General features: G+C 37.2%; 1 protein-coding gene across 1 annotated transcript in view; it reads right to left on the bottom strand.

Moving 5' to 3' along the window:
- Positions 1-3,229: 3,229 nt before the first annotated feature.
- The window catches only part of CCDC83 (coiled-coil domain containing 83), a 48,116-nt gene continuing 31,693 nt past the window's right edge, over positions 3,230-19,652 (bottom strand). The window contains exons 7-11 of the mRNA XM_007168509.2: positions 17,631-17,699; positions 12,144-12,265; positions 8,558-8,637; positions 7,682-7,884; positions 3,230-3,663 (exon numbers count right to left, since the gene is read on the bottom strand). Coding sequence (XP_007168571.2) covers positions 3,502-3,663; positions 7,682-7,884; positions 8,558-8,637; positions 12,144-12,265; positions 17,631-17,699 — 636 coding nt within the window. The 3' untranslated portion in view covers positions 3,230-3,501. The remainder of the gene's footprint in view (positions 3,664-7,681; positions 7,885-8,557; positions 8,638-12,143; positions 12,266-17,630; positions 17,700-19,652) is intronic.

The raw sequence follows: 19,652 nt of genomic DNA, 5'->3' as shown, positions 1-19,652 counted from the left end.
GATTCACTTTGAGTTGATTTTTGTGTAGGGTATGAGGTAAGAGTCAAAGTTCATTTTTTCCCATACAGATATACAATTGCCTCAGCATCATTTATTATTAAAAAAGACCATGTCCCCCACTGAATTATAGGGGCATCTTTGCAGAAGTCAAGAGACTGTAAGTGTGTGGCTTTGTTTCTGGGCTCTTTATTATGTTCCACCGGACTGATTCTTCATCTTTGGGCCTGTAGTGCACTGTCTTAATTACTGAAATGTTATATTAAGTCTTGCAGTTTGGTAGTGTTAAGGTCTCCAATTTGTTGTTTTACTTCAAGATTGTTTTGGCTATCCTAGGTCTTCTGCCTAGGTTATAAATTTCCATAATAATGTTACAAAAAACTTGTTAACGTCTACAAGAAAATGCTGGAATTTTGATTTGGATTGCACTGAATCTATAGATCAAGTTGGGAAGAACAGACATCTTAACTATTTTGAATCTTCCACTTCATGATAATGGTGTATCTCTCTGTTTATTCCATTTATTTAAGTTTTCTTTAATTTCTCTCAACAATGTTTTGAAGTCTTCAGCATAGAAGTTTTGCTTATATTTCATTGCATGATTTCCTTGATATTTGATGTTATTGATTCTATTATATTTTATTTTTCCCAATTGTTTGTTGCTAGCATAAAGAAATACCTTGGATCTTTATTGACCTTGTACTCTGTGACCTTGCTAAATTCACTTGTAAATTCTAGTAGTTTGTAGATTACTTTGGATTATCTACATACAAAACCTTGACATCTGTAAGACAATTTGCTACTTTCTTCTGATCTCTATGCTTTTAATTTCTTTTTCTTGCCTGGTTAGAATACTCCAGTTCTAGTCAACACTGTTGAATAGAAGTGTGATGTTGAATATATGTCTTCTTCCTGACCTCAATGGGAAAATGTTTAATATTTCACTATTAAGTACAATTTTAGCTACAGGGCTTTTTAAAAAGAAAAAAAAAGAAAAAAAAAGATATTCCTTCTTTGCTGAGAGCTTTATCATATTATTATGAATTTTTTATCACACTATTAAATTTTATCAAATGCTGCATCTAGTGAGATGATCATATGAGTTACCACCTATGTTCTGTTCATTTTACCCTTGATTTTTTTATTTTGAGATAACTTTAGAATCACATGCAGTTGTACAAAAATAATACAGACAGATCACATGTACTCTTTATCCAGTTTCCCTAAAAATAAGCATTTTTTCCAAAATTATAGTACAATGTCACAACCAGGGTATTGATATTGATATAATCCATTGATCTCATTCATGTTTCCACTCTGATTACTGAATATTAAACCAACCTTGCATTCTTTATTCATGAAATATTATATATTATAATATTGCTAGATTCTGTAAGCTAATATTTTGTGAATGATTTTGCATCTATCTTAATGAGAAATACTGGCCTTTAATTTTCTTTTCCTGTAATGATGTTTCCAGGTTTTGGTATTAGAATAATATTGACCTCATAGAATAATTTGGAAGTGTTTCTTTTTTCTCTATTCTCTGAAAGAGTTTGTGTATATTTGGTATTGTATCTTTTTGAAATGTTTGGAAAAATTCACCAGTGAAGCAAGCCAGCTGGCTTTTTAAATTTTTTAAATGCAGATTGGATTTTTTAAAACATATCTAGACCTAATTCAGAATTTTTATTTCCTCCTGTTTTGTAGAAATATTTTTCAAGAAATGTTTCCATTTCATCTAAATTGTCAAATTTATGGGGAAAGTTTTTTTTCTGCTTAATTTCCTTTTATCCTTTTAATAATGTCTGTAATTCTGTAGTGATATCTCTTTTTCATTTATTTCCTCTCTTTTTTGATTAGTCTTACTATGGGTTATCAATTTTAATTAACCCTTCAAGGAACCAGCTTTTGACTTTGTTGATTTTCTCTTTTATATGTCAACTTTCTATTTAATTAATTTCTGCTCTTTATTTCCTTTCTTCTACTTTCTTTGGGTTTATTTTTGCTGCTTTTTTTAGATTCCTGAGATGAAAGCTTAGATGATTGAATTTTCAAACTTTCTTCTTTTTAATACATGAAAGGTTATAAATTTCCCTTGAAACATCACTTTAGCTGGTTCCCACAAGTTTTGATGTCATATTTTTCATTATAATTCAGAGTATTTTTTCCTTGTGATTTCTTCTTTCACACATAGGCTTTTCAGAAGTATCTTGCTTACTTGAAAATTACAGCTTTGTTGTTGTTTTTAGTTATTTTCTACTGTGGTCAGAGAACCGTTCCATGCATTTCAACTTTTTGAATATTTGTTGTCACTTACTTTATGGCCCAGGATACAGTCTATTTTTGTAAATATTTTATGTACACTTGAAAAGTATGTGTAATCTACAGTTGTTTAACTTTTTATATCCTTAATGATTTTTTTTTTGATCAGTTTTTGAGAGAGGTGTGGTAAGACCTTCAAGTCTGATGGTGAATTTGTTTCTGCCTTTTTTCTTTTTTTATTGTGGTAAAATATACATAAGGTTTACCATATTGCTTTTTAGTTTGGTAAATTTTGTCTTATATATTTTGAGATTATATTATTATTTAGAATTGTTATATCATCCTGATGAATTAATCTGCTTATTATTGTGACATATATTTCTTCATTTTCTCTTTATTTTCTTAACACTTCTTACCTTAATGTCTACTTTGTCTAATAGTTTGGTGACACCACCTTCCTTCTGGTTAATGTTTGCATGGTGTATTTACTTTCAATCTATCTGTGGCCTTATATTTAAAAGGTGTTTCAAAAAAAAGAAAAAAAAGGTGTTTCTTGTAAAAAGCTTTATAAGTAGAACTAGCTTTATAATGGAAAGCTGATGTCAAATTCAGGCACAGTCAGAGTGTCCTTGGCTTGTGGTACCAATAAGAGGGAAGGAGTAATGACCTTGGATAGAGACTCAGCAGTTTAGACTTGATATAGCTGATGGGAGATGGACCTCCCTATTGATGGAATATTTTTATAAAAGAAATTACCACCCTCAAATTTGTTTCTAAAAGGTTTGATTTTCATTATAGTTTTAGGTTAAAGAAGAGTAGACTTGAATTGTGGACTGGCTATCTATCATTCAGCACCCTCAGAGGGAAAGATGTGTAGTCAGTGCTATGCAAACCTCTAAATTTTCTCAGAAAATTCCTAATTGAACTATTTCATATTGGCATCCTAGATTGATCAGTAAATTTTTAAGTGGTAAGCAACCTCAGAGACCATCTTGGCCCACTGTCATTCTCCTGTATACTTGAATATGGAAATATAAAGTGTACTTTCATTTTTGTCACTCAGGCCATGCAAATAAATGAATAGCTGAATACTCAGATCTTTGATTTTAAATGTAATTATGACCTTTAGAAATAACTGCTTTAAAAATGGACCAAAGAGTAAATAAAATGGGCGACTGATATACCTCAGTTCCCAAAGGAAATGTATAAGAAGTTGTTTTTACTTTGCAGATTTCAGTCTTAGAGAAAAGACTTAATCATTTTATATGTGATGTGGCTTTCTGGGCTCCTGACATCTTCATAGAATTTGACTGGAGTCTCCTTCTCTTGGAAGTGGATGGGCATTTTCTTGCTCTCCACAGTCATGAGCTTCACTTCCAGGGGGCCCAAGTTTACATAATCCTGTGGTGAACAGACACAGAGGAGAATAGGAGAGGTTATTCAGCAAGTTACCAGCCTTCATAGATCAGGTTTTATTTACTATAGTTGGCCTCTATATGACAGATTTCATTGCCCTCCTAATTGTCTGAATGCTGTATAACATGTGAAATATGAGAGCTACTGTAAATAAAAACCACTCAGTAAAGTTATATACCCAGTGGGGGCATGGTAGGCAAATCTCCCAAAGAGCAGGCAGCAAGGCTTGCAGGCTTGTCTTTTGGGGGCTTGAGCCGGGGAGGGAACATCAACTACAGTGGGGAGATAATATTCTCTGCAAGCTCTTTAATTAGTAAAAGGAAGTAGGAAGTATTGGCTGCATTTGTATAGCCCTCTGCTGGCCAGGATATAACCACAGCAGAGTTTTCTATATTATTCAAGAACAAAATGAATGATCTGCAAACATCTTTGACGATAAATATCTTAATATTGAGCAAATCTACATGGGTTTTACACATTTCACAGGATCTACTGTAGATATAAAACTTACCACATTCTGTCAAACTGAATATAGTTTCAGATATCAACAAACAGAATTAGAAGTCTAATTTATATGAAATCCCACAGCTAACCCCAAAATGAGTTGAAACAGCTCCAGCCCTACCCAATGTGCCTTCCTCTTGGAAGCCTCTCCAAGCTGTAACTCCTTCTTTTGGATTCCTTCAACACTTCAACAAACCTTTCCTGAGTGCCCACTATGTGCCAGGCTGTGTACCAAGTGCTGGGGCAAAAGACTGGTCAGGGAGACAGATACAGGCAGTACATTCCTCCTGTACAGTAATCAATGATTTTATTATCGGTTTTCTACTAGCATGTACACTGTTTAGGGTAGGGCCTGCCACATAGGCATCTTTGAGACCTCATTTCTTCCTGTTTTCCCCCTTAAATTCTCAAGCATCTAACAAGTACCTGGCATGTTGTGAGGGTCTCAATAAGCATTTGTTAGAATTTAGGAGAATCAAAGAATGAAAAAGGAAGGCAATGTTTTATTAATATTTCTCAAAAATTCATACAACTGTATCTAGCTTTTAAAATACATAATTAAAGAGCTACAATAAATGCGAGATAGGAGAACAGTAAATTGATGGAAGTCTACCATATATTTCAGAACCATCTGGAGCAGGATTCTGAAGTAATATACTCTTATTAGTCTGCTTGAACTGCCATAGCAAAATACCACAGGCTGAGTGGCTAAAACAACAGAACTTTATTTCTCACAGTTCTGGAGGCTGGGAAGTCCAAGATTAGGATGCCAGCCAGCATGATTGGGTTCTGGTGAGAGCCTCTTCCTGGCTGGCAGTTGGCTGCCTTCTCACAGTTTTCTCACAAGGCAAAGCCTCTTCTTATAAGGTCACAGTCCTATGAGATTAGGGCCCACCTTCATGACCTCATATAACCTTAATTAACTCCTAAAGCCCGTATCTCCAGATACAGTCATATTGTGTGTTAGGGCTTCAACATATGAATTTGTGGGGTGGGGGCAGAGACAAAATTCAGTCTGTAGCACATACAATACCGTTTCCACCACATCAAAAACTTCCGTGGAAAGTAAGGTCTTAGAAGAGAATGTAGGCAAAACATTCTCTGACATAAATCATACCAGTGTTTTCCTTAGGTCCTACGGCAATAGAAATCAAAGTGAAAATAAACAAATGGGACTTAAACTTACAAGCTTCTGCACAGCAAAGGAAACCATAAACAAAAGGAAAAGATAACCTACAGAATGGGAGAAAATATTTGCAAATGACACAACCAACAAGGGCTTAATTTCCAAAATGTACAAACAGCTCATACAACTCGACAACAAAAAAAAACCCAATCAAAAAATGGGCCTAAAGAGCCATTTCTTCAAAGAAGAAATACAGATGGCCAATAGGCACATGAAAAGATGCTCAACATTGCTAATTATTAGAGAAATGCAAATCAAAACTGCAATGGGTTACCACCTCACGCTGGTCAGAATGGCCATCATTAAAATGTCTACAAATAACAAATGCTGGGGAGGGTGTGGAGAAAAGGGAACCCTCCTGCATGGTTGGTGGGAATGTAAGTTGGTGCAGCCACTATGGACAACAGTATGGAGGTTCCTCAGAAAACTAAAAATAGAATTACCATATGATCCAGCAATCCCACTCCTGGGCATATACCCAGATGAAACTATAATTCAAAAAGATACATGCACCCCTATGTTCATAGCAGCACTATTCACAGTAGCCAAGACATAGAAAAAGCCTAAATGTCCATCAACAGATGAATGGATAAAGAAGATGTGGTACATATATACAATGGAATATTACTCAGCCATAAAAAAAGAATGAAATAATGCCATTTGCAGCAACATGGATGCAACTACAGATTATCATACTAAGTAAAGTAAGTCAGACAGAGAAAGACAAATACCATATGATATCACATGTGTGGAATCTAAAATATGACACAAATGAACCTATCTATGAAACAGAAAATCAGAGACATAGAGAATAGACTGGTGGTTTGCTAAGGGGGAGAGGGGGGTGGGAGAAGGGAGGAGTGGGAGTTTGGGGTTAGCAGATGCAAACTGGTATACATAGAATGGATAAACAACAAGGTCCTACTGTATAGCAAAGGGAACTATATTCAATATCCTGTGATAAACCATAATGGATAAGAATATGAAGAAGAATATATATATATATATATATATATATATATATATATATATATATGTATAACTGAGTCACTTTGCTGTACAGCAGTAATTAACACAACATTGTAAGTCAACTTAAATAAAAAAGAAATTTAAATAAATTCAACGGATAAAAGCAAAAAAAAAAAAGTAAGAAGGTTTTTCATTCAACCAAATGGTATGCAATTTTGGAATTTTATAGACAGTTGTCCACTAGCATGAGGTTATTGTAACATACAAGGCGTCATGATTCCAAGATACTCATGGGGGTGTTTGAGTGTTATAGAGACTAGAGCTTTAGTCTTTAAATTATCACCTGATGGTAACAGGACTGAGTTGTACTTAGTTAAAATGGTTTTTGTTGATTTATTCAGTTTCTTTTGCTTTCTTAATCACTCTTTCTCCTACCAGACTTTAAGTTCTAGGAGAACTTTCAAGGTTATTGGTAGTACCAAGAAGGAAAACAGCAAGGGGTGGATGTGAAAGTGACTGGAATGTACCAAAAGGTTTTAAAATTAAAAGGCTTGGTAATGTAGGTTTCACCTAATGGTATATGTGACTGTTTGTACTTTCCAAAGATGGTCATGCTAATATACATCCTATCCCACATGCTTTTCTTACAATGTGATGCTGACCTTCCTCTTTCAAGATGCAGGAGCTACATTGTTTCTCTTTGGGTGGAACTTTGTAGCTACATCAACAAATAGAATATGATGGAAGTGTTGGTGTAAGATTTCCAAGGCGAAGTCATATGAAACATTTGGTCTCTGGGACTGATTGCTTTGGAAGAAGCCAGATACTGTAACAAAGGGACAATAAAGGTGCCCTGTAAGGAGGCCCATGTGAAGAAGAACTGAGGCCCCCAGCTTAGCCAGCATCAACTTGCCAGCCATGTGAGTGAGCCACCTTGGAAGTGGATCTTCCTGCCCAAATCAGGCCTTCAGCCAAATATAACTGCACCTTCTAGAGAACCCAAGTGAGGACTGTCCACTGGTGACCTTCCCAAATTTCTAACCAACAGAAGCCCTGAAAGAGAATAAATGATTATTGTTATAAGCCACTAATTCTTGAGGTAATTTGTTATGTAGCACTAGATAACTTACATGGTACACTAGTAATGGATGTCTATAAATGAATATGTAGTAAGTTGGGCAAGGGTAGGAGTGAAAATAGTATCTAGTGACAGACATGAATGGTTGGCAAATTTTACTAATAATTGCAAATAGAATTTTTCAGCATCCATACTTTAGGTTAATTTTCTCCACTAATAAAGCAACATTTTCTCTAGTAGTCAAGATGTTTCGTCATGAATCTTACCTTGAAATCCCGCTCATCCTCATACAGTAAGTATTTCATATCAGAGGCTCCAAACTCTATACTTGAACTCTCTTCTTCATCTATCTTCAGATGCTGGCCGTATCTGCTGCTCTCCTCATGACTAAGATGTAAAGCACTGCTCCCAAGTGATAAGCTCAACAAGTCTCTACTTTTTACTTCTGCAGGTTGCAATTGTGACTTTTCTGGGATGAGTGCAAAGAAATAAATTATGTACAATTTTTGAACAGATTAAAAATAAAAATACAATACATACTTTGTCACATTTTTTTTTCAGTTTTAGGTTTTTTTTTGAATTGAAATATGGTTGCTTTACAATGTTGTGTTAGTTTCTGGTGTACAGCAAAGTGATTCAGATATATATATATATACACTCCTCTGTCACATTTTAAATTTGAAAGACCTTTGAGAATCTCCTGGAGGAGACAAGTTTGAGAATTAGAAATGTAGAATCTAGTTATTAAAGTGAGAGTGAGTCCTATTATTAGAACCACATCTAAGTTGTGTTTCCTTCTGTTAGCTAATAAGTGATAATAATCACATGGGGACCTGTGAGTGTGTTGGTATTTTGGTTGGTTGGCTAAATTGGAGCACAAACCATGCCAGTGTAGACATCATTCCATCCCTCTCTACCAGTGTCTATTTAATTCACTGTGACACATGGTGACTTTGATTTGAAAATAAGACTAGAGAAAGGAGATGGGTTAGGTAAGCTCTGCAAGAACAAGAGAAATATGGAGGAGCTGGCAGGCATCTATTCCCTGAATAGCTCTCTGATATAAGGTTCCTGTCCATAATAAGAAGCGCAATTAAGTGTTTGTCAACTTTTTAAAAATCACCATTACAATAAAACAATACCTATATATGTTTCTGGCAACTCCAAAGGCATTTCTTCATGTGGCACTTCCTGTCCAACAGCTTGAGCAAGATATAGTCGCCTAAAAACAAATAAGAAAAGTAGTCTGTCAGTCAACAAATATTGTACCACCTGCTCAGTAGTGTCTTATCTCTCTGCTGGGTGCTGGAAACACAGATGAAAAGGGGGCATCAGGCCCGGTGGGGTGGCAGACAGGCTTACAGTGTTTTATGGTGATGGTTTGTACCATGATGGGTAATTATGTGAGGAGCATAGTGTCAGGGGTGCCGTGGGGCAGAGAGAAGCAGCACCAGATTTAGCCTTAAGGGGTAAGGAAAGGTTTCTAGGAGGAGATGAAATCTGAGTTGAGTCTTGAAACACCAGGGGCTGTTTGCCAGGGAAGAGCTTGGGGTGAGGGGAGGGCATCCCATGATGAGGAAATAACAGACTTAAAGTCCCAGAAATGAGATTGATCATGACACCAGTTACGTCACTGTTGCAGGGAATCCAGATGAGGAATGGGCTGGGATTTGAGATAAAGAGAAAAAGAGAAAGACAGCAGTAGGAATCCAAGATGACACCTAGGTTCTGGCTCTCGCTGAGTGGCGTTTTCCAGCTACAAGCCTGGTGAGTTTGCGTCTGCTGTTGCAACTCTCTGCGCTGCAGAGGCCAGTGGAATTTTCAGTCAGAGGACATGATACCTTGAAAGCTCCGTACAGCATTGCCATGAAGTTTGCCTGAAGCTAGCATGAAGCAAGTGCCCCTTGCAGATGAGCCCGCCACACTTCATGCTTAGCAACTCAGCAACTAGAGTGAATCCCCTGGATTACAGGCTGTCAATTACTTAAAGACCACGAAGGAAGTGTTATCTGAGATGCTTAAAGCTCCAGCAAATAATGTAACTACATACAATATTTATATCTTAAAACCTTCTTAAGAGTTAACTTAGTGAAGCTCTGGTCTGCAGGTGGACAGGTCTGAGGCCACAGAGTTCTCTTCTTGCCTGGTTTTACTCTTTTGAATAACTAAGATCTTACTAAACGCCGTAACCTTCTGAAGTCTGGCTTCTCTCTTAATCATTAGTTTATTGTCACTTTTGTACCACCACAGGGCAGCAACGCTTGTTATAGAAAATATTTTACAGAACGTTATCATATGGACTAGCGTTAGATTTGAGGTACTGGTCCACCTAGCCTCAGCTCTGCGGCACGGGAGTCCCTGGGCAGTCACCTCTAGCTTATTCAGCTCATCTAATGTATCAGACAAATACTATGATGTTCTGTGGGAGTCAGGAAGGGAAAAAGCTTGGGGAGCTCTGGATGGGAAATATAGTAACTCTATTAGCTAGAATACCCCATTCTTCATCCAAATAAGGAAGTTTTTATATGTTTACTGGGTACTGTTCATGTCTGTTTCTCACCCTACCAGAATATACAGGACTAAATTCTCAACAAAGAGGTGGAAAGAGCAGTTTCCATAAATTACACAGTATGTGTTAACATTTCTTTGACTTGAAAATGGATACAGGAAAAGCTCCTGAATTTTTCCTTCTGGATAAGCATTGTAACAGATAATTGAGGGTTTACACATTTCTCTGTTTCTTTATTCGGGTCTTTCTAAGATGTCCTAAACACTTGTCTCAAGGACAATCTAGCAAGGAAGCAGATGTTTAAAAAGTAGTCACTACTGTGATAAATGCTAGTTACAAAGGACAAGTTCAGTGTGCGATGGAGGCGTATACCGGGCACCTAACCCACTTCTTATAAACGTTGCCCATGCTGTTTCTTTTCCCTCGGACAGATTTTGAATTCATCTCTCCCGACTCTGAAACAAGACTAAGCACTCAGGTCTCTCACTAAAGAAAACCGCCCCACAAAGCATTGATGAACAATGTGGATTTTACAGAAGATTTCTGTGGGGAAGCTAGAGGATAGGTTTAAATTGCATACAATACAGCAAACAACTTAATGAAAATCGCCATTAAAAGTTTCTCATCTCCCTTTCCTGTCCTTGCCAAGCTCTCTCTGGCCAATGAAAGATTTCCCCTTTATTATAATGAGCACTTCACATCCATACCAGCAGCAAATCAGGTGCGCTAGACTGAGCTGACCAAAGCAGGAAGTGGGGTTGGCAGTTTCCAGGGTAGCTCTTTCCTAAGGGTTGCCTGGTTCGGAAGGGAGAAAAAGAACACAGCGGACGACAGGTGGAGCAGTGGTTAGAAGGCACAGCTGGCAGAGATGCGGCGTGATCACAAAGAAAGTGGTGGCAGCAGCAGGTGCTTCGGGGTAGAGGCGGGACGGGAGTGTGGAGCTGGAGACCTGATCATAGGGAGGGAGGCTGGCAGGCAAAAGAGAGCATTGCCTGCTGGGGGGACAGTGAGACCCCCCCACCCCCTAGGGACCCTCAAGGGCATCAGCTCAAGAGACTGGAAGTACAGGAGTCCAGTGATCAGCCAATTCCTTCAGCCTGACTGCCTACCTCATTTACACTGGTACCTGTGGCTCCAGGGCAGCACACATAGACTGTGGAAGGGAGGCAGGTGGCCTCTTTCTCTGTTCTGCCCCACCCAGTGTTCAGCCTATAAAGTAATTGCACCATCTCCCAGTTTCTCCAATCTTGTATCCCGACACCCATCACTTAGCTCAGCAAACAAAAAACCCCCCAACTTGTATCCACCCTTCTTGGAGCACATTAGGAAGTTTGCCAACAATAAATACTTTATTATGTCTCAAATAGTATTTTTTTCCACGCCACACAAGCAATAGACCTACTCAGGTGGAAATGTTTTCCTGACCCTTCCACCATGTTGAACTTCTCTGCCCAGATGCAGATGTTTCTCTCCCATCTTGCACATGTACACCTTACATTTGTGTGATTTAATTCCTCTATCTTCCTAAGCATGTTACTATTTAGGTTACTTCTTGTTTCTGATTACTTGTCTAAATTATGAATGCCACTTTGGGTTTTAATACCACATTCCAGGGCTCTAATTTTCCATCAAGATTGGTATATTAAGACTTTTTTTTGGTCAGGTAAGGAAAAGAGATAACCTAAACTACAAAGCCATATACATATTTGATTTCTCTCATGCAGGAATAAATGTGACTTGGAATGCCAGGCTATTTTCTCTGCCTAGAAAGTATTTTGCCTCTTTCATTAACTATCAAAGGAAACCATTCTATAATCCACAAGGTAACCAGACGCTCAGAACATCTCCAGGAGCTCCCATCAAGTTGATCACTTCCTCCTGTGTGCTGGCTTCGAACCCCGTACCTCTTCCACTGTACTGTTATGCATTTATTTTTATGCCCAATTCCCCTGCTGGCCCAGAGGCTTCTGAAGGACAGCAGTTGTGACATTCATGTTAAGTGTTTGCTACTATGACCACAGTGCATTGTTAGAAAAAGCAAGTCGAGGTCTGCACTGGACCAGTGGTCGGTTGTAATGATCTTATACCTTCCCCATGGCCATTTTGTGAGTTCCTTTCTTTTCAACTATTAAAAAATTGTCATCTTAAAAAAAAATAACAACTTTTTACAGATACAAATGTTTAAAAAAAATACTTTCTAGATATGTAACGACTCTCACCTGGGTATTTTGAGATCCACAAGTCTGCAGTTGAACAGCTGATCAATAAGCACCAAATTTTCTCCTTCCAGCTCATGAATAGCATGTTCCAGTTCTTCCACTTCCTTCCTGTGATTTGCGATCTAGTCTCAGGAAAAGAGAATGGGTGTTAGTACTTATGGACTTAGTTCTAGCTAGTCCTCTGTAAAAAATTCAACTTTTAAAAGTGCATTTGTGGTACTTCCACGGTGGTGCAGTGGTTAAGAATCCACCTGCCAATGCAGGAGACACGGGTTCGAGCCCTGGTCCAGGAATATCATCCCACATGCCATGGAGCAACTAATCCCGTGCGCCACAACTCCTGAGCCTGCGTGCCACAACTACTGAAGCCCACACACCTAGAGCCTGTGCTCCGCAACAAGAGAAGCCACCGCAATGAGAAGCCCATGCACCACAACGAAGAGTAGCCCCTGCTCACCGCAACTAGAGAAAGCCCGTGCAGCAACGAAGACCCAACAGCAGCCAAAAATGAATAAATTAATTAATTTTTTTAAAAAAGTGCATTTGCCTGAGGGGAAGATCTATCCTGTATTATTTATGACTGGGTTTGCTCTAAGAAGGAATGGGTGGGACTTTTTTCCTGGTCATTTGCAGAACTTGGTTTCATGATTAGGCAGTTATTACTGAATGGCAGGAGTAGTCCTTTCCTACTCTTCAGAAACATCACTGGATTTATCTGAGCTGGAGGCAGAGATAAATAAGAAAATAAGACTAATTTATCACTCTGGTGTTAGTAGCTAAATGAGGCTCTATCTAAGGTTAATTATAAACAACACAATGAAAACTAATAACACTGGGAAAAAATCTTTATTATGGCATTTAAAAAAGAGAAGTACAGGCCTAGGAGCCCTTTCTATCAGCCTCTACAAGACAATTATATTCTCTCTTGAGTGTGCTGGAGTCATTCCGAGAAACATCAGAGAGATGAAATGTTGTTCATTCATTCATTCATGTAATTGTACTGTATGCCTACTATGTGTCAAAAACTATAGTACACTTTGGGAACAAAGGATCAATAAGATACAATAACCTTCAAGGATCTCTTAGTTTAATGGGAAAGAGTGATAGCAACAGAAAATAGTGTGATAAAATCATAATGGAAGCCATCCAGGGACTGTGGGAGAGATAGAGGTTCACCCTATGTCTGCCAGGTGTGAGGGGGTAAGGGGGAGTTAATGGAAGAGATGACTTCTCTTCTGGATCTTGAAGGCCAAGTAGAGATTCTCTAGCAGACAAGAGAGGATATATTCTAGGCAGAAGGAGCCACATGGTGTGGCTTTGGTGTGGATAGAAATAAAATGGGAATGGGGAGAAGTAGAAGAACTGGACAAGTAGGGGAGCCAAGTAATGCTAAAGAGTCTGATTTCTATCTCGCAGGTGTTGGAAGGTCCTTCATAGACATAGCAGGCTTAATTAACGTTTACTGAAGAAATGTGGCTAACTCAAACATGAGCAAAATTTGCTGGTTCTATTGATAGAGTTCCCATCAATCTTTAAGAAATGTGTTTTGATAACTTTTGTCTAAAGAAGGCTTGATTGTGGGAAGACTATATAGAAGAATGTGACTAGATAGAATCCCCACCTTCCCTCTCTGCCCCCCAAAACAGCATGAGCTGGATTGAGAGGTGCTCGTGCAGAGAAGTCAGGACAATAGAAGAATTAGAAATAAGACTATAAAATAGAAAGTGATCGGCTGGTGAGAATGATAAACTGGAAAAAGTAACGAGTCTCGAGGGAATATGATGAAATAAAGGCACAGGGTAGGGGTTTCGATTCAGTATCTCTTGTTAGGAGTTGCCAAGAGCATAACTGAGATGAGTACTTAGAAAAAGATGACTAACATTTTTGATTTGTAGTTGAAATTATTGTATTTTGGAATCTGGAAGCACTCAGTATATTACCAGATGGATATCCCTTTCACATAAGTCATTTATTAAATGCTTGAATTCTTACTATGGGTAAGGCTCTGTCCTAGAGGTAGACGGATACAAAATCCAATAAAGTGTGGATCCTTCCCTCAAAAGAGGGAACAAGTATACAAATCCAGTGAACGAATATACAAATAATTATAATATAAAACAGTACCAGTGTCATAGAAAAGGCTCAAATATTGCTGCTGGCTTAGAGATGGAAAGAAAAGCATATATTATTTACCAGCCTTAAACAATTTCACAAAACCATTTAAGTCCATAATTCTACATTACAGAGCTAGGTGTTGGTGCTTTAGGATCTCATGTTTTTAAGAGATGATCAGCTTGATTACAAACCTGAATGCCTTAAGGAAAAGTTTATAATTTTCAGATGTCAAAGGATGAGAAAAAAATCATAGTTAGAGGTTGTAAAGGAAGGAATTAATAGAATGTGTGACCTAAGGGTTTGGCATACTTGGGAGGCAGCACACACAATTCTTGGTCACCTGCCAAACCTGGGAATGAGGGCCCGTTTGGGGAGTTAAGTCCAATCTTTCAAGCTATGGATATCCTGTGACATCACCTACCCCTGTAGAGTGCTAAGTAAGGTTCTCATCATTTGCTGTCTCCCTCCCAGTCTTTTGAAATGTTAGGGAAATGAAAACTAGTTCCTTTTTATAGCCATATAAATACCTTTAGTTTCTGGGGTAAGAAAGTATAGAGAAGGAAGTAGAAGACATCTTTTCCTTCCCTGCCCCTGCTTCTCCCCAGACACCCAAGAAATGTACTTAAGAAATTAGGCAAGATAATTTAGTTAAAACTGTTATAAGTCAGGGACCTAGGATCCTGAATAAAATGCATGCTCTTGAAATTTTCCCCTGCAAGATCCAAGTTAGCTTTATGCCTCCTCACGTTTGAAACTCTGATTGCTAACCTCTTTGAATCCCTTTGCCTAGTTTTTCCAGCTTTCCATTTGTTGTTAGTCCAGGTTATTTGGAAATTTGAATTTTCTTCATTTTCCTAATAAGCATGCTAAATAAAACCAGATAATAAAAGTCATGCAATGGGACATCTCATTCTTCCCAGAGATGTAAGTTTTTGGTTATTGTTGAAAGATGGTTAAATGGAGAAATATTTGGGGGAGTTCCACTGTTAAATATCCCTTGTTACTCATTCTAAGCCTTCCTCAAAGAAATTAATTGGCATACATTGTTCTATTTCTAGGCAATTTTCAATTCTTGTGATAGTACTTATAACCAAAACTGGTTTTAATTAATTTTATGAGTAAATTTAATAACAGCAAAAATGAATATTTATTGAAATAAAGAGAAATTAAATATATTATATGATTTGTTCTTTATTAGTGAGCTCGTTTTGCTCATGATTCAATTAAACTTGACATTTTTTCTTTTATTTCCACTGAATTATGAGAATTAAAAAATAAAACAAAACAAAATGTAATTTGTGGCTTTAGTAGGAAGGACCAAGGCACAAAATGGCCTTTCTTTTCAGTCGAATATAAACTTTTGTAATTATTTTCTCTGAACCTAACATCTATGATATCTTATAAAATTTAAGGTTTGTATTGTTAAATTATCATCACTAGGATCATACTGTTATATTTAATAAAAGTATAAGAACCAAGTTTCTCCCTAATATTCTTTAACTACTGAACTCACCTTGAGTTTTTTAAATTAATACTTATTTTTTAAAATTGAGGATTCATCTTGCTTAATTTTGGAGATAGTATGGATTCCTACTCACCATGACTTTATAAAGGCAATTTCAAGATAATTGTCAATATCATAGAAAGCATATTGATTTTTAAATTCTTTTGTTTCCTAGACTAACCAACTCTTCAGTCAAATGGAAGCAAGGAAAATGGAAAAAAGCTGATGGTGACATTTTTACCTCGGGTGTCTGAGCAGATGGTAAAAAAAGAAATGAAGGAAAAGAATATCTAAGAAGAAATTTAATAAATTATGCTTCAGGTATGTTGAGTTTGAAGTGCCTTTGAGACATCTATGTGGAAATATTCAGTTATTGAATTGTATGAGCTGTTTGTATATCTTGGAAATTAAGCCCTTGTTGGTCACATCTTTTGCAAATATTTTCTCCCAGTCTGTAGGTTGTCTTTTCTTTTTGTTTGTGGTTTCCCTTGCTGTGCGAAAGCTTATACGTTTGATTAGATCTCATTTGTTCATTTTGCTTTTATTTCTAGTGCCTTGGGGGACTGACATAAGAAAACATTGCTATGATTTATGTCAGAGAATGTTTTGCTTGTGTTCTCTTCTAGTTTTATGGTGTCTTGTCTTAATATTTAAGTCTTTAAGCCATTTCGAGTTTTGTGTGTGTGTGTATGGTGTGAGGGTGTGTTCTAACTTCATTGATTTACATGCAGCTGTCCAGCTTTCCCAACACCACTTGCTGAAGAGACTGTCTTTTCCCCATTGTACATTCTTGCCTCCTTTGTTGAAGATTAATTGTCCATAGGTGTGTAGGTTTATTTCTGGACTCTCTTTTCTGTTCCATTGATCCACAGGTCTGTTTTTGTGCCAATACCAGACTGTTTTGATTACTGTAGATTTGTAGTATTCTCTGAAGTCTGGGAGGGTTATGCCTCCTGCTTTGTTCTTTTTCCTCAGGATTGCTTTGGCAATTCTGGGTCTTTTATGGTTCCACATAAATTATAGGATTATTTGTTCTGGTTCTGTGAAAAATGTCAAGGGTAATTCAATAAGGATTGCATTAAGTCTGTAAATTGCTTTGGGTGGTATGGCCATTTTAACAATATTAATTCTTCCAATCTAAGAGCATGAGGTATCTTTCCATTTCTTTGAATCATCTTCAGTTTCCTGTATTAATGTTTTGTAGTTCTCAGCATATGTCTTTCACCTCCTTGATGAGGTTTATTCCTAAGTATTTTATTTTTATTTTTTGGTGCAATTTTAAAAGAGATTGTTTGTTTGCATTCCCTTTCTGATATTTCATTGTTAGTGTGAAGAAATACAACCCGTTTCTGTATGTTAATCTTGTATCCTGCTACCTTGCTGAATTCATTTGTCAGTTCTAGTAGTTTTTGTGTGCAGTCTTTAGGGTTTTCTATATATAGTATCATGTCATCTGCATATAATGACAACTTTACCTCTTCCCTACCAATTTGAATACCTAAAGAGGCAATTTAAAACAGCAGAGAATGAAGTTAAAATGATCCTTAAACCTTGCTCCCATCACCCATGAGGAAGTAGGGTCCAGAGGAAGGCCAGATCAGTTTTAGGACATAAAGAAGCTTTGCACACTTGAGTATATTGTATGAATTGTAACACCAAAAATGATTTCTGGTTATTATTGAGATTATTTATGGTGTTCATTGAGTAACAACTTGTAATAGTATTAGGACTCCACTTGAATTTCATTTTACCTCAGTCAGTCACAGTTCCATGCTTTTCCCATGACTTCAGCTCATAAATAAAAGTCATTTCCAGTTCAAAAAAATGAGAAAGAAGAAATTGTTTTTGTTTCTAAAAATTCCACTTACCTCTTTTTTGAGCCAGTCATTCTCCCAGATCTCTCGATAGTTGCCCTTGTCAATGAACCTTATAGCATTCTAAAAAAAGAAAAAAAAAAATTTTTTTTTCTGTATTAAAGAAGAGCTGACACATAGATAGCATTTAACAGTTTTAGCAATGGGGATACACAATCAACTTATCTGATCATTTAAAATTATGTTTTGCAATTACTTTGGAAATATACCTAAAAACTTTTGGTGCAGTTGTTCTTTCTTTATTATCCTATTGTATTGTTTTTGCTGATTTACATTGCCTAGCACAGGTGATTGAGAGAACTGGACAATGGTTGTCCATTCAATTTGGCCTCTATTGTGACGGAATCTAACTGCCATGGTGAAATCAATCATTAATTGATCTGCTCCACAATTAAGATGGTTAAACTGCAGTGATCAAACTTTCTTCAAGTTTATGGTCACAGACATAATTCAACATATAGCAAAGGCATGAATAGATTATATAACTACCTTTTTAATTTGAAAGATTTCTGCATGTCAATAATAACAATATACATACTTACAAACCTAATAGCCAATAGTTTCAGGGTAGCAGGCTGTAGCTAGATAGTCTCCTGGAGAAAGGCATTTTAGACAAAGCAAACAGGAAAATCCTTATTTTATCAGTAGGATCTTAAAATGTAAATTCATATTCAGTTACTAGGATATTTACAGTTTCACCCAAAGGAACTTTATAATGGATGACAGATTCTAGTTATATGTGAGGTACTTTTATATGGATACCATGCTACAAACGCAGGAACTGAAGGACATAACCACAAGAAGAAAAATTAAGAAAAATATTCTGGCTCATAAACATGGATTGAAATAATTTAATACTATGTTAAGGGTAAATTTGTGTAAGTCTTTAAAGTAGGAAGATGTGCAGTAAATTTCTTTTCTTTAAATCATGGTAATTGACCTAAGAGTGAACCTCCATTTCCTAGGAACCAGGAATTTTTATACTTCAGCTCCAACTGATAAGTCTAAAGTTTATTTGAACATAGAATTTTCTTTGGGGCTTCCCTGGTGGCACAGTGGTTAAGAATCCGCCTGCCAGTGCAGGGGATACAGGTTCAAGCCCTGGTCTGGGAAGATCCCACATGCCACAGAGCAACTAAGCCCGTGTGCCACAACTACTGAGCCTGAGCTGTAGAGCCCACGTGCCACAACTACTGAGCCTGCGTGCCACAACTACTGAAGCCCGCGTGCCTAGAGCCCATGCTCCACAACGAGAGAAGCCGCTGCAATGAGAAGCTTGTGCACTTCAATTAAGAGGGGCCCCCACTCGCCGCAACTAGAGAAAGCCCATGTGCAGCCACAAAGACCCAACACAGCCAAAAATAAATAAAATAAATAAACTTAAAAAAAATTTTTTTTCTTTGAACAAAAGTAGGAAGTCACTCATAATTGAATTTAGTTGACTAATGGCTGAATTCACTAACAATAGAGTAGTGTTTTCAGCTTTGGCTACACATTAGAATCTCCTGGATATTTTGAAAAATCCAAAAGCCCAGGCAACATCCCAGGCCAATTACATGAGCATCTCTGTGGGTGGGACCCAGGACCCACCTGGGTCAAACAAATTTCTCAGGTGACTCCAATAAGCAGCCAGGGTCGCACAAAAGTAGTAGATTTTATAAGTTAACACATAAGATGGCCGGAGAAAATGAGGAAAATTCATTCACGTGTGTGGGTGTTTGGCATTATGTGGAGAAAAGAAAATGTACAATGTAATGATTAAGAGTAATGATCTGAAGAAGCTATCTTAAATCTCTATTCTGCCACATGCTCTGGGCAAGTTACAAAGTTTCTCTGTGCCTCTGTCTTTTTATTAGCAAGTCTTCCCCTTACAGGATTGTTGAGAGACTTTAATGTAAAATATTAGGAACAGTATTGGGAACAGTCTTCATTATATATTGAATGTACATACTGAGAGCATATTTGATCTACATATGCATTTTTAATCATCTTAACTATGATCAGATTACTTAATTG

The sequence above is a fragment of the Balaenoptera acutorostrata genome, chromosome 9, assembly GCF_949987535.1.
Source record: "Balaenoptera acutorostrata chromosome 9, mBalAcu1.1, whole genome shotgun sequence".
NCBI classification, from domain to species: Eukaryota; Metazoa; Chordata; class Mammalia; order Artiodactyla; family Balaenopteridae; genus Balaenoptera; species Balaenoptera acutorostrata.
The sequence above is the reverse complement of the archived record's forward strand: the minus strand, read 5'-3'. Positions and strand labels throughout refer to the sequence as shown.